General features: G+C 41.4%; 1 protein-coding gene and 1 long non-coding RNA gene across 5 annotated transcripts in view; one reads left to right on the top strand and one right to left on the bottom strand.

Annotated features, from left to right (window-relative positions):
- LOC128653763 (ABC-type organic anion transporter ABCA8) overlaps positions 1-14,792 on the top strand; it is a 752,731-nt gene that overhangs the window by 161,602 nt on the left and 576,337 nt on the right. For all 4 annotated transcript variants that reach the window (XM_053707247.1, XM_053707265.1, XM_053707256.1 and 1 more), the window contains one exon: positions 13,968-14,123. In XM_053707247.1, coding sequence (XP_053563222.1) covers positions 13,968-14,123 — 156 coding nt within the window. The remainder of the gene's footprint in view (positions 1-13,967; positions 14,124-14,792) is intronic.
- LOC128653783 (uncharacterized) overlaps positions 1-14,792 on the bottom strand; it is a 166,906-nt gene that overhangs the window by 119,990 nt on the left and 32,124 nt on the right. The window lies entirely within an intron of this gene.

Genomic DNA, 14,792 nt, shown 5'->3' on the forward strand with positions numbered 1-14,792 from the left:
TAACTCTTCTTCTTGCATTTTCTTATCTTTCATCACCCATAAAGGGTATGACTTAATACCCATGAGAATTTTATACTTTGACCAATAGATATAATATACAGCCATGCTGTATAACACTACGCTAATGAATGTGAACAGTGTACCAGAGATATGATTTTGAAGCACTGTTAGAGAAATATTTTTATTGCATTGTGTACACAGTTTAATACCTTTGTAACGCTTGATTTGAAAATTCTGTTGATTTTTCACTGTTTGTCTTCCAATACTGGTCACTCAATAAAGCTTTATTTTGGAAAAAAAATTAAAATAAAAAAAAAAAAGGAATCTGTTTGCTGCCAGTATAAACAGTATAAACAAATAGTTAATGGTGAATTCCTGCTGCTTGCTAATCTTTCTATGCAATTTTTACTGTGCCAAGTGTTATATAAGTGTGTGTCTAGTGCTGTATTTGTGTTTCTGTATCTACCTGTGCATGCGTGTGTGTAGCCCTGCATATTTGTGTGTGTGTCTAGCTCCTCGTGTGTGTGTGTGTGTGTGTCTGTGTGTGTGTAAGTAGCCCTGCATGTGTGTGTGTAAGTAGTCCTGCATGTATGTTTGTGTGTATTGTGTGTGATTAGCCCTGCATGTGTGTGTTTAACACTGCCTATATGTGTGTGTAGCCCTGCTGATGTGTGTCTGTATCAAGTCCTGCATGCATTTGTGAATTATATGTATTATTTATATGTGTGTTTAGCCCTGAATGTGTGTGTGTGTGTCTACCTGTGCATGTGTGTGTCTATCCGTGCATGTGTGTGTGTCTACCTGTGTGTGTGTCTAGCCCTGCATGTGTGTGTCTATCTGTGCATGCGTGTATGTGTCTAGCCCTGCATGTGTGTGTCTAGCCCTGCATGTGTGTATGTGTCTAGCCCTGCATGTGTGTGTCTATCTGTGCATGGGTGTGTCTACTTGTGCATGTGTGGGTCTAACCCTACATGAATATGGTTAGCCCTGCATGTATGTTTGTTTCTGTGTCTAGCCCTGCGTGTGTGTTTCTAGTTTTGCATGTGTGTGTGTCTTGCCATGCATGTATGTGTTTAGCCCTGCATGTGTGTGTGACTAGCCCTGTATGTGTGTGTTTGTGTGTGTGACTAGCCCTGTATGTGTGTGTTTATTTCTGTGTGTAGCCCTGAAAGTGAGTGTCTATCCCTGCATGTGTGTGTGTGTGTGCGTGTTTAGCTTTCCGTGTATGTGTCTAGCCCTGTATATGTTTGTGTGTGATTTTAGTCCTGCATGTGTGTATGTGTGCCTAGCCTTGCGTGTGTGTGTGTCTAGCCCTACATGTGTGTCTAGGCCTGTTTGTGTGTGTCTAGCCCTGTATGTATGTGTCTAGCCCTGTATGTGTGTGTCTAGACTTGCATGTGTGTGTCTAGTCCTTTTTGTGTGTTTAGCCCTGTATGTGTGTGCCTAGCTTTGCATGTGTGTGTTACTGTGTTCTGCATCTGCATATGTGTGTATGTGTGTGTCTACATTGCTATCTTCTTGTGTGTGCGCGTGTGTGTGTCCTTACCTAAGTATAACTGAACTGTGCATTCAGCCTCAGCTTGGTGCCATATGAACTATATGTTCAGTTAGCTGCCATCTGAAAAAAAACATCTCTTTTTAGGTAACAGAAGAACTTTGTTTCATTTAGACGTATATAAGCATATACAAATAGGTAATGGTGAATTCCTTCTGCTTGCTATGTTTTTGTGTGACTTATACTGTGGAGAATTTAATATATGTCTGTGTGTCTAGTGCTTCCGGTGTGTGTCTATATCTGTTTATATGTGTATGTCTAGTCCTGCATAGTGATGTCGCAAATAGTTCGCCGGCGAATAGTTCCCGGCGAACATAGCTTGTTCGCGTTCGCCGCAGCGGGCGAACATATGCGATGTTCGATCCGCCCCCTATTCGTCATCATTGAGTAAAACTTTGACCCTGTACCTCACAGTCAGCAGACACATTCCAGCCAATCAGCAGCAGACCCTCCCTCCCAGACCCTCCCACCTCCTGGACAGCATCCATTTTAGATTCATTCGGAAGCTGCATTCTTAGTGAGAGGAGGGACAGTGTAGCTGCTGCTGATTTAATAGGGAAATCGATAGCTAGGCTAGTGTATTCAGTGTCCACTACAGTCCTGAAGGACTCATCTGATCTCTGCTGTCCTTTTTAGGGCTAGAACATCGGTCTGCTTTTTTTTTTTTTTTTCCTGTGTAATCTAATTGCAGTTGCCTGCCTGCCAGCGTGTGTGTCAGGCTCACAGCGTATACTGTGGCCACTTGCCCAGTGCCACCACTCATATCTGGTGTAACAGTAGTGTACATTTAAAAAAAACTACACTTTTTTGACTGTGAAATAATAGCAGGGAGCTGCCAGTACCCAAGATGGCTGCCAATAAGGCAGATGGGGAGGGTTAGAGAGCTGTTTTGGGGGGGATCAGGGAGGTTGGGGGCTAAGGGGTATGCTACACCACAGCATATGTAAATATACTAAAAAAAATTAATTTTTTTTTAAAAACCTTTTATTTTAGTACTGGCAGACTTTCTGCCAGTACTTAAGATGGAGGGGACAATTGTGGGGTGGGGGAGGGAAGGGAGCTGTTTGGGAGGGATCAGGGGGTCTGATGTGTCAGGTGGGAGGCTGATATCTACACTAAAGCTAAAATTAACCCTGCAAGCTCCCTACAAACTACCTAATTAACCCCTTCACTGCTGGGCATAATACACGTGTGATGCGCAGCAGCATTTAGCGGCCTTCTAATTACCAGAAAGCAACGCCAAAGTCATATATGTCTGCTATTTCTAAACAAAGGGGATCCCAGAGAAGCATTTACAACCATTTGTGCCATAATTGCACAAGCTGTTTGTAAATAATTTCAGTGAGAAACCTAAAATTGCGAAAAAAATTAAGTTTTTTTTAAATCTGATCGCATTTAAATATACCAAAATGGGCCTAGATCAATACTTTGGGTTGTCTACTACACTACACTTAAGCTAAAATTAACTCTACAAGCTCCCTACATGCTCCCTAATTAACCCCTTCACTGCTGGGCATAAAACAAGTGTGGTGCGCAGTGGCATTTAGCAGCCTTCTAATTACCAAAAAGCAACGCCAAAGCCATATAAGTCTGCTATTTCTGAACAAAGGGGATCCCAGAGAAGCAGTTACAACCATTTATGCCATAATTGCATAAGTTGTTTGTAAATAATTTCTGTGAGAAACCTAAAGTTTGTGAAAAAGTGAATAATTTTTTTTTATTTGATCGCATTTGGCGGTGAAATGGTGGCATGAAATATACCAAAATGGGCCTAGATCAATACTTTGGGTTGTCTACTACACTACACTTAAGCTAAAATTAACTCTACAAGCTCCCTACATGCTCCATAATTAACCCCTTCACTGCTGGGCATAAAACATGTGTGGTGCGCAGTGGCATTTAGCAGCCTTCTAATTACCAAAAAGCAACACCAAAGCCATATAAGTCTGCTATTTCTGAACAAAGGGGATCCCAGAGAAGCATTTACAACCATGTATGCCATAATTGCATAAGTTGTTTGTAAATAATTTCTGTGGGAAACCTAAAGTTTGTGAAAAAGTGAACAATTTTTTTTTTATTTGATCGCATTTGGCGGTGAAATGGTGGCATGAAATATACCAAAATGGGCCTAGATCAATACTTTGGGATGTCTTCTAAAAAAAAATATATACATGTCAAGGGATATTCAGGTATTTTTATCACCAATTTTGCTTTGTTCTCTTGGTATTCTTATTTGAAAGCTTAACCTAGGAGGTTCATATGCTAATTTCTTAGACCTTGAAGCCCACCTCTTTCAGATTGCATTTTAACAGTTTTTCACCACTAGAGGGTGTTAGTTCACGTATTTCATATAGATAACACTGTGCTCGTGCACAAGAAGTTATCTGGGAGCAGGCACTGATTGGCTAGACTGCAAGTCTGTCAAAAGAACTGAAAAAAGGGGCAGTTTGCAGAGGCTTAGATACAAGATAATCACAGGGGTTAAAAGTATATTATTATGTAGCCCTTTGTCATTTTGCTGCAGGGATTAACTGCACTTTGCACTTTGCCCTTTGCTCAACCCTGCATCACATGGTAGTGAGAGCCAATCAGAGGCTGGCAGTTTTTCAGAGACTTCCTGTGAGGAGAGTTTAGTCAGAGCTGTTCAGGGCTGCTGAAAGATGTGTGTGTGATTCTGCCTGGGATGATAAAGGCTGCATCCAGGACCCTGCATGCTGTGAACACTCAGCCTGATGTCACAGTAAGAAGCAGCTGCATTGGGACTAGAGTGTGCTGTCATTTCAGACTGTCAGCACTTAAGTGGAAATAAAGCATCCAGGACCCTGCATGCTGTGAACACTCAGCCTGATGTCACAGTAAGAAGCAGCTACAGTAGGACTAGAGTGAGCTGTCATTTCAGACTGTCAGCACTTAAGTGGAAAAGAAAGCAGCCAGACCTTTTCTAGAACATTCTACAGGAGGATTCAGGTAGTGGAACAGTTACATTTATCCCTCACACTAAACAGATATCTGAAACTTACTAAGGGCCCCAACGTGCACCACCACAAGGGACTTTACTTAGCAGTGTATTTTGGGAAAAAGGGTACCCTGCAAAGTGTGGGACTGTTATGTTATTTATATGTTGTTCTATTTGCATTTAAATATATTCTGTGTTACTTTATTATTTGCTTCTGTTTATTATTGCATTTTTTGGGGAACTCATTGTCTCAGTGTTGTGGGTTCCCTGAGAATTGTTATCACTGAGTGGAGGCACAGTATGCTACATTAATCAAGATGTCCCAGACTCCCTACTCCAGCGGAGACTTAGGTCATTCCTGTGAAGCCACAGCATCAAAGGTGACCGTCCAACCTGTATCATTCTCACCAAAGATAGATAAGGAAGGGGTTACAGATGGAGGCAACGCTGAGATGAACTGGGACAGTAAGAAGTGTTTAAGCAAGACCCCTGTTCCATCACCCAGAGATGTTAGAGAGTGGGCTAGAATAATGAGGGTTCCTCCCCAGAAGGTTGTGGCTGTGCAAACTCCTATTGGACTCAGCCGGAGGAAGTTTATAGAAGCCCTAAAACAGATCCCTGGTTTGGAAAACCCTGCCATAGTTCAGGCTAAGAAAACAGGAACTCATGGTTCAGGGGGACCAGGATATAAATCCAGAAAAAGGAACAACTAGAATCCCTATACCTGGAGCAGACCCGAAAGGGTGCCTGATAGTATACCCAGAAGGAGATTCTGACCACAAGGAGGGTGATGATTCTGACCTGATATTTCAAAATAGTGACAGTGAGTCTGAAGATGATTTAAATGTAATTGATTCTGAAGGCAGTTCTATAGTAAGTGAAAGGAGACTAAAGAATGATTCTCATAAGCAAGAGATTTCTTCTCCCATAACAAATGTACTTAAACAGTTAGCGGTGGAACTGACCCAAGCTCAACACATTCACAATTACAAGAGATTGAAGATTTTCTCTGGGATTGACCCTACTCCTGTTAGAGAAGAGTGCTTCAAATCCTGGAGAGACACTACTTTGCAGCTTCTTAGAGAGGGCTTGTTCTGAGGATGTGAAACGACAAAGGCTCATAGAAGGTTTAAAAGGTCCGGTCTTAGACCTGGTAAGGCACCATCAAATTATCCATCCTCAAGCTTCTGCATCAGAGCTCCTTCAAATTATAATGACTGCATATGCAGAGGAAGAAGATGAGTTTGAGTTGAGAGAACGATATGCAAATACAATTCAAGTAAAAGGTGAAAAACTGTCAGCCTATGTTGTGAGAGTAGAACTCATAGTAGGAACATTAGTGGAGAAAGGGATCATTCCCGCATCTGAAATTGACAAATACTGGTGCAAACAGCTCCTTAGAGGAACACTACCTGGAGACTCCTGTGCAGCCACCTTGGAGAATCTTTTATGTATTAAAAAGGTTCTATCTTTTGCTGAAGTAATGAAGGAAGTAAGGACTATAGAGAAGACTCATTTTACTCGTTCACGGATAAGAGCTCCTGAGAAATCCTCTGCTCAGGACAGTTCCCAGAAAATCAAAAGTACAAAAGAGAAAAAAGAACCTCAACCCAGAAATTGTGAATCAATCAATTCAACTACCCAGGATAATAAACATGACAAACCTCTCAGGTGTTTTAGATGTAATGGGCTTGGGCATATAGCATCCCATTGTACACATAAAGAAGATGTTCTTCAGGTTGAAACCTTTGTCACAGATACCTTACCCAAAAGAAAAGTTTCTAGAAAAAAAAGTGGACTCATTGGAAGAAGTGTCACATTAAGAGCCTGGAAACAGCTGCAAGTATCAGAGTTGGACCCAAGCCACTGGTATCCTTATGGTTGAGGGCATCCCAGCTTCTGCATTGCTAGACACTGGATCCCAGGTGACCATTATCTTCAGATCATTTTATGATGCTCACCTACGTCACTTACCTATTGCCACATTTAAAGATGTCAGTTTATGGGGGCTAGGTTCACAAGCCTGTACAGTAGAAGGAGTAGTCAGAGTGCAGATTGTCATCCCACAACTGAACACTGGAAAGACTTGCTCCATGGATGTGGAGGCTCTGTTGTGCCCTACCCCTAAACAATCAAGTTTCTCCATTCTCCTGGGAACCAACACTAGTATGGTTCGAAACTTGTTTAGATCCTACTTGCAAGAGGTAGGAAATGTATCCATTAATCAGATGGCTGAATTGGAGCCTGCCCTAAGACACGAATGTCACAAATTAGCTCAAGAATCACTGACTGGGCAGTTCCATTACTGGGGCCCCCAGCCTTTGACTTTACGACCTGGAGAAATGAAATCTGTTAAAGCTGTACCCACCTTACAGGAGGGTATGATTAACTGTGCACAGATCTATTGTGTAGAATCTATTCCTGAAGAGGACATTCGAAAGGGCTGGATGATTATGCCTGAAGTCAAGGATTGGCAGAAAGGCACAACAGGCATTTTTGCAGTAACTGTCTGTAATATGTCCCCAAGAGATGTCCATATTGATCATTGTCAAGAATTGGGAATCCTTCACCTCTTAGAGGAAATAACCCCAATTTCTGCCCTTCCCATAGAACCAGCAGTCAACTCCTGAGGAGAATTGGAGTTTGATTTTGAAGACTCAAGTTTACCATTTGAATGGAAAGAAAGATTGCTTAAAGCTCTAAAAACCAGAAGAGGAGTCTTCTCAACTAAAGACATGGATGTAGGGTGTTGCAGGAGTGCACAACACACCATACGATTGACGGACTCTGCTCCCTTTCGTGAGAGGTCTCGACGTATAGCACCACGAGATGTGGAGGATGTGAGAAACATCTTGCAAGAAATGGAAGATACTGGCATTATCAAAGAATCTAGAAGTCCCTATGCTTCTCCCATTGTAGTGGTGAGGAAAAAGAATGGCTCTGTGCGATTGTGTATAGACTATCGAACTTTAAATAAACGAACAATTCCTAACAAGTATACACTACCCCGAATAGAAGATCTACTGAATGCTCTATCTGGTAGCAAATGGTTTAGTGTATTGGATCTCCGCTCTGGATATTATTAAGTTCCCATGAAAAAAGAAGACCAAGAGAAAACAGCATTCATCTGCCCTTTGGTTTTCTACCAGTTTACCCGTATGCCACAAGGGATTACCGGGGCCCCAGCAACTTTCCAGAGATTAATGGAAAAGACCCTTGGGGACCTTAGTCCAAGAGAGTGCCCTGTTTATCTGGATGATATAATAATTTTTGGAAGAACCCCTGAAGAACATGAAAATCGGTTGCCGAGGGTGTTAGATCGATTGCAAGCTGAAGGTCTGAAGTTATCAGTTGACAAATGCAAATTAGCAAGAAGCTCAGTGACTTATGTTGGACATATAGTTTCTGCAGAAGGTGTGGCCACAGACTCAGCAAAAATAGAAGCAGTGGTAAATTGGCCAAGACCAAAGAATATTGAAGAGCTACGTTCATTCTTGGGGTTCTGCGGTTACTACCGTCGTTTTGTAGAAGGTTATTCCAAGATAGCCAGAAGTCTTCACAATCTTCTGAAATTGGAGCCTGGAGAGAATGCCAAGCAGAAGAGCCTGCATTCCAAGAAACCCATAGGAGATAAGTGGACTAATTCCTGTGAAGAGGCTTTTCAGCTACTTAAAAGTAAGATGACTGAAGCTCCTGTACTGGCATATGCAGATCTTGAGAAACCATTTGTGCTTCATGTAGATGCCAGCATGGAAGGGCTTGGAGGCATTCTCCACCAGGCACATCCTGAGGGGCTGAGGCCTGTTGCCTACATTAGTCGGAGCTTGTCTAAAGCTGAAAAGAATTACCCAGTGCATAAACTAGAATTTCTGGCATTGAAGTGGGCTATTGTAGATAAACTACATGATTACCTCTATGGTGCAGAATTTGAGGTGAGGACCGACAACAATCCCCTCACCTATATCTTAACCAGAGCTAAACTAGATGCCACTGGACATCGCTGGCTTGCAGCTTTGTCCAACTATAGCTTCTCATTGAAATACAAGCTTGGATCTACTAATGTGGGAGCTGATGCTTTATCTCGGAGACCTGGACTTCCTCCAGAGACAGATAAAGAAGATTGGATTGAAATTCCTGGCCCTGGAGTAAGGGCATTGTGTCAGACCTCTATCACTGAAGATGGGTGGGTTAACTTTTCTGAACTGAGATGCATCGACTCACTCAGTTGTAGTGCTGAAGCAGTTCCAGAGGCTATGTGTTACCCAGTTAACCTGCCCCAGTGGACAAGCATCAGTAATGAGGATAAACAACAAACTCAAGCTCAAGACCCAACAGTGGGCCCATTATTAAAAGCTGTTAAGAATGGGTGCCAAAAATACTTGAACTGTTTACCTGCTGAGTTGCAACAACTATTCAAGAGAGAATGGAGCCGTTTCCGTATTGAGAAGGGACTTCTCTATAGGCTCATTCAATATCATGATCACCCAGGACGAAGACAGTTGGTATTACCAGAAAAGTATAGAGGAATGGTACTAAGATCCTTGCATGACCAACATGGACACCTGGGGGTGGACAAAACTTTTGGATTGGTGCAAGATCGTTTCTTCTGGCCAAAAATGAGAGAGTCTGTGGAGAGGCATTGTCATAATTGCCGAAGGTGTATTCAGAGGAAAACTCTACCTACCCGAGCTGCGCCAATGGGCCACCTAAAGAGCTCTGGCCCCATGGATCTAGTCTGTATGGATTTTCTGTGTATTGAGACTAATTCAGCAGGAGTAGGAAATGTACTGGTAGTGACTGATCATTTCACCAGGTATGCTCAAGCTTACCCTACTAAAGACCAGAAAGCCACCACAGTTGCCAAAGTGCTATGGCAGAAGTTTTTCATTCACTACGGGTTACCTAGCCGAATTCATTCTGATCAGGGTCGTGACTTTGAAAGCCGACTCATAAAAGAACTTTTGAAACTGCTAAACATTGAAAAGTCCAGAACTACTCCTTACCATCCTGAAGGGGATGCTCTTCCTGAAAGGTTCAACCGTACCCTGTTGGACATGTTAGGGACCCTTAACGATACAGAGAAAAGAACCTGGAGTAGGCATGTTGAAGCCATGGTTCACGCATACAATTGTACAAGACATGAATCTACAGGATATTCTCCTTATTACTTGCTTTTTGGTCGAGAAGCAAGGCTTCCAATAGATCTTCAGTTTGATGTCTCTTCTGATGGAATGGCCCATGTCCCACATTACCAGTATGTTTGCAACTTGAAACAGAGTCTACAAAGAGCCTATGACCTGGCAGAGAAGGCTAGTTCCCGGATTAACGAAAATAACAAAAGACGTTATGACGCTAAAGTCAGGCATAGTGAAATTCAGCCAGGAGATAAGGTACTCCTTAAAAACCTAGGTATTATCGGAAAACACAAACTCGCTGACCGGTGGAAAGGCACCCTTTTTGAAGTGGTTTCCAAGCTTCCAGGACTTCCTGTATACAAAATAAAAGGGCCTGAAGGCCGAATTAAGGCATGGCATCGAAATCATTTGTTACCTGTTGGTCAACCAGAAGTGAAGGAAGCAGATAATTCTAGTGAAGGAAACCATGACAATTCAGGTTTAGATCAAGAGTGGTGGACACCTCCTGATGCTCAGCCAGAAGCTTCTGACCCTCCTGTTGCTTCTCCTCAGTCAGATCTTAATCCTGAAAGCCCCAACTTCATCCCTAGATCTACTGACACAGATACATATTCTATGGGGAGACCTAGGCATCAAGCTATAGCACCTTTTCCAAACAGAGCAGTGAGAAGATCTACTTCTGGAGGAATTCAACAGTTGCCACAAAGAGACTCAAGAGGAAGTCAAAGACATAGGCGTCCACCAAGATTATTCACTTATGACCGAGTAGGGGAACCCACATACTGGCAAGAGTCCCACTCCAAGGTCATACAAGTATTACATTCCCTTGACACCTTGAATACATTGTTAGGTACAGGAACACAGCTGTATTAGATTAGTTTGTTACTTGTGCCAGAGTGATGTTTAATTATTTAATGTATCTACCCTGCCAGTGGAAGGCAGGAATTTTACAGGGGGGAGAATGTAGCCCTTTGTCATTTTGCTGCAGGGATTAACTGCACTTTGGACTTTGCCCTTTGCTCAACCCTGCATCACATGGTAGTGAGAGCCAATCAGAGGCTGGCAGTTTTTCAGAGACTTCCTGTGAGGAGAGTTTAGTCAGAGCTGTTCAGGGCTGCTGAAAGATGTGTGTGTGATTCTGCCTGGGATGATAAAGGCTGCATCCAGGACCCTGCATGCTGTGAACACTCAGCCTGATGTCACAGTAAGAAGCAGCTGCATTGGGACTAGAGTGAGCTGTCATTTCAGACTGTCAGCACTTAAGTGGAAATAAAGCATCCAGGACCCTGCATGCTGTGAACACTCAGCCTGATGTCACAGTAAGAAGCAGCTACAGTAGGACTAGAGTGAGCTGTCATTTCAGACTGTCAGCACTTAAGTGGAAAATAAAGCAGCCAGACCTTTTCTAGAACATTCTACAGGAGGATTCAGGTAGTGGAACAGTTACAGTTATCCCTCACACTAAACAGATATCTGAAACTTACTAAGGGCCCCAACGTGCACCACCACAAGGGACTTTACTTAGCAGTGTATTTTGGGAAAAAGGGTACCCTGCAAAGTGTGGGACTGTTATGTTATTTATATGTTGTTCTATTTGCATTTAAATATATTCTGTGTTACTTTATTATTTGCTTCTGTTTATTATTGCATGTTGTGGGGAACTCATTGTCTCAGTGTTGTGGGTTCCCTGAGAATTGTTATCACTGAGTGGAGGCACTGTATGTTACATTAATCAAGACGTCCCAGACTCCCTACTCCAGCGGAGACTTAGGTCATTCCTGTGAAGCCACAGCGTCAAAGGTGACAGTCCAACCTGTATCATTCTCACCAAAGATAGATAAGGAAGGGGTTACAATTATAAATGTGTTAGTTATGCAAAACTGGGAAATGGGTAATAAAGGGATTATCTATCTTTTAAAACAATAAAAATTCTGGTGTAGACTGTCCCTTTAAACGGGGAGTTTGGTCTGTCACTGTGAAGCGGGCGTAACCCTTACACTACCTGATCGATACAACATCATACCTGATGTTTTAAAGCACCTTATTCCAAACAATTTAGGAATGTTAGGTGATTTATGCCCTTTATGGATTAAAACCAGACTCTGCATCAACTATGTAATTTTCCATGGGAGTTTTGCCATGGATCCCCCTCCGGCATGCCACAGTCAAGGTGTTAGTCCCCTTGAAACAACTTTTCCATCACTATTGTGGCCAGAAAGAGTCCCTGTGGGTTTTAAAATTTGCCTGCCTATTGAAGTCTATGGTGGTTCGCCTGGTTCGCCTGTTCGCGAACATTTGTGGAAGTTCGCGTTCGCAGTTCACGAACCCAAATTTTTATGTTCGCGACATCACTAGTACTCCTGCATATGTGTGTGTGTATGTGTGTGAGTAGCCCTGCATGTATGTGTGGGAGTGTGGGTGTCTAGCTATGCATACATGTGTCTGTGTGTGTGACTTACCCTGCATGTGTGTGTCTGTGAGATTGTGAGTAGCCCTGCATGTATGTTTGTGTGTGTGGGTGTGTGGTTAGCCCTGCATGTGTGTGTGTCTTTGCCTAGTTATGCATTTGTGTGTGTGTCTAGACTTGCATGTGTGCGTTTGTGTCAGTATCTAGCCCTGCATGTGTGTATAACCCTGCGTGTGTGTGTTAAGCCCTGCATGTATGTGTCTAAGGAGAGCTGGCAAGAGGTTAATTCACTCCTAAATTTGTAAATAAATTAAATACATTTAACTGACTTTAAACTGCAGAGATATACATCTATCAAGGTATATTACTATGATATTTATAACAGTGAGTATTATGTAATATGATTCACCTGGCAAAGGCTTATTCAACTCTAACCAAAGGAGGGGGATTACGGTTACTTTATTTTGTAGCTATGAATTTATTTTAAGCTGTTTTAGTGGAAATACCAGTACATTTAGAACTGTTACTGGTGGGCTATAACATATAGCAACCTTGGATAGTGTAATCCTCTTCAAGGCCTCCATGTACTAAGCAGCAAGCGGATAAGCTTTTTACATTTGTGTGTGGGGGGTGTCACAAATGATACCTTCTTGTGTGTGTGTGTGTGTGTGTGTGTGTGTGTGTGTGTACTTACCTATTTATGACTGAACCATGTACCTAACCCCAGCCTGATGCCATATAAACTGTATTTCCAGACTTCTTATAGTTATATAAGGCCTCAGCTTTTTACCATCTAAAAAAAAACTTCTGTTATTAGGTAAGAGAATAACATTATATTATTTATTCATGTATGTGTATATATATATATAAATTATATTTTATTCTTAGTGCAGATGTTTAAAATGGGATCAGTGCTGGGCCCTGTTCTTTTTAGTATTTGTATAAATGACTTGGAACAAGGATTAAATAGCGACATGTCTATTTTTGCAGATGATACTAAGTTAAGTCATTAGGTTAGAGCAAAGGGATCTTCAAAAATAAGAAGTATGGGCAGGTAAATGGAAAATGAGATTCAATATGGGAAAATGCAAGGTTCTACATTTTGGAAGTAAAAATAAGCAGGCAACGTATTATTTAAATGGGACAAGACTTAGCCAAACAGAGGAGAAAAGGGATTTGCGAGTAGTAATAGATAACAAGCTAAAGATGGGTACACAATGCAGGGCAGCGGCTTCAAAGGCTAATAAGATACTAGCATGTATTAAAAGAGGCATTGATTCAATGGAGGAAAGCATAATTCTCTCACTATATAAAGTCCTGGTAAGACCTCACCTTGAGTATGGAGTGCAGTTCTGGGGACCGATTGCAAAAAAAGATATTGCAAAACTAGAAAAAGTTCAGAGAAGGGCCACAAAGCTAATAAGGGGATTGGAGAAATTAACCTATGAGGAGAGGCTAGCCAAACTGGGTCTGTTTTCTTTAGGAAAAAGGCGCTTGAGAGGTGACATGATTACTTTATATAAATATATTCAAGGCCCATAGACAGAGATGGCAGAAGCTCTGTTTATTCCAAGAAAATTTTTGTGACAAGAGGTCACAATTTAAGGTTGGAGGAAAGGAGATTTAATCTCCTGCAACAGAAATGTTTTTTTCACTGTAAGAGCAATACAATTTTGGAACTCATTACCAAAGGAGGTAGTGAATGCCAATACCCTAGATACAGAGTTGCGATATGGATAGCATACCCTGCACTACTAAAAGCGCTTAATTTACTCTTGAAATATGTCTAAACTTCAATGAGGTTTAGGGGTTAATGGATATTGAGGGGCTTATTCTTTTTCTTTAGCACACGATCATGGACATTGTATCTTTTAATATAAGATATTGATGATATTAATTTTTTTTTATTTACAGATGTAATTATTCAGGAATTTCAAGATGAAGAACAACTAACACAAGCTGTTTACAATAGGTCTGTGGTTGGAGTAACGTTCGAGGATAAATTTAGCTACCATATCAGATACCCTAAATCCCAAATAACAAGGCCAAATGACTACCTGGAATTCATGGGTAATGGATAAATAGTTAAATATTACCAATTTTTTTCCTTACATTTATGCAGCTTCCTGTAAAAAAATGTTTACAATGTTTTGTTAAAGTATGTACTAAGTAAAGTGACACCAAACATTTGAATATAATCAGGATATGTAACATTAAAAAAAAACCTTAAAAAACCACACATTTATGTCTCTTTAAGAAAATAATGAGAGATGGAAGATACTGTAGCCCTGATGAACACCTAGAAAAGGGAACAACATGCTATGGTTAGATGACCAGAAGAGTAAGCAAAATACAGATTGCAGCACCTTTCCATGTTATATGCCAACATTTAAAATATGTTGTACCATTCTGTGCTTACTTAGATCCTTTGCAAGATGCTACACAATTTTTTTTGTACCAGCTCTATTTTAGTAATTAGATCATCCTATGGATACTACTATTTGATGCTAACTCACTATTTGCGAGTTACTAAACAGCTGTGGTACTTGACAATTTGTTATTATGACGAGCTCTTGAGGAGTGTCTGTTAAAGCAACTATGGCACCAGTACTATTTTCTATAAAAGTAACTGAGGCTTCCTAACCGTGATCTTACCACAACACTTAGAGCTAGATTTATTATTGTCTGAAGGTCTCAATCAGTTGCAGTCTTGCTCAGTTGATCCTGCAACTGGTATTT

This window comes from Bombina bombina, chromosome 1 (genome assembly GCF_027579735.1).
Source record: "Bombina bombina isolate aBomBom1 chromosome 1, aBomBom1.pri, whole genome shotgun sequence".
In the NCBI taxonomy this organism is placed as follows: domain Eukaryota; kingdom Metazoa; phylum Chordata; class Amphibia; order Anura; family Bombinatoridae; genus Bombina; species Bombina bombina.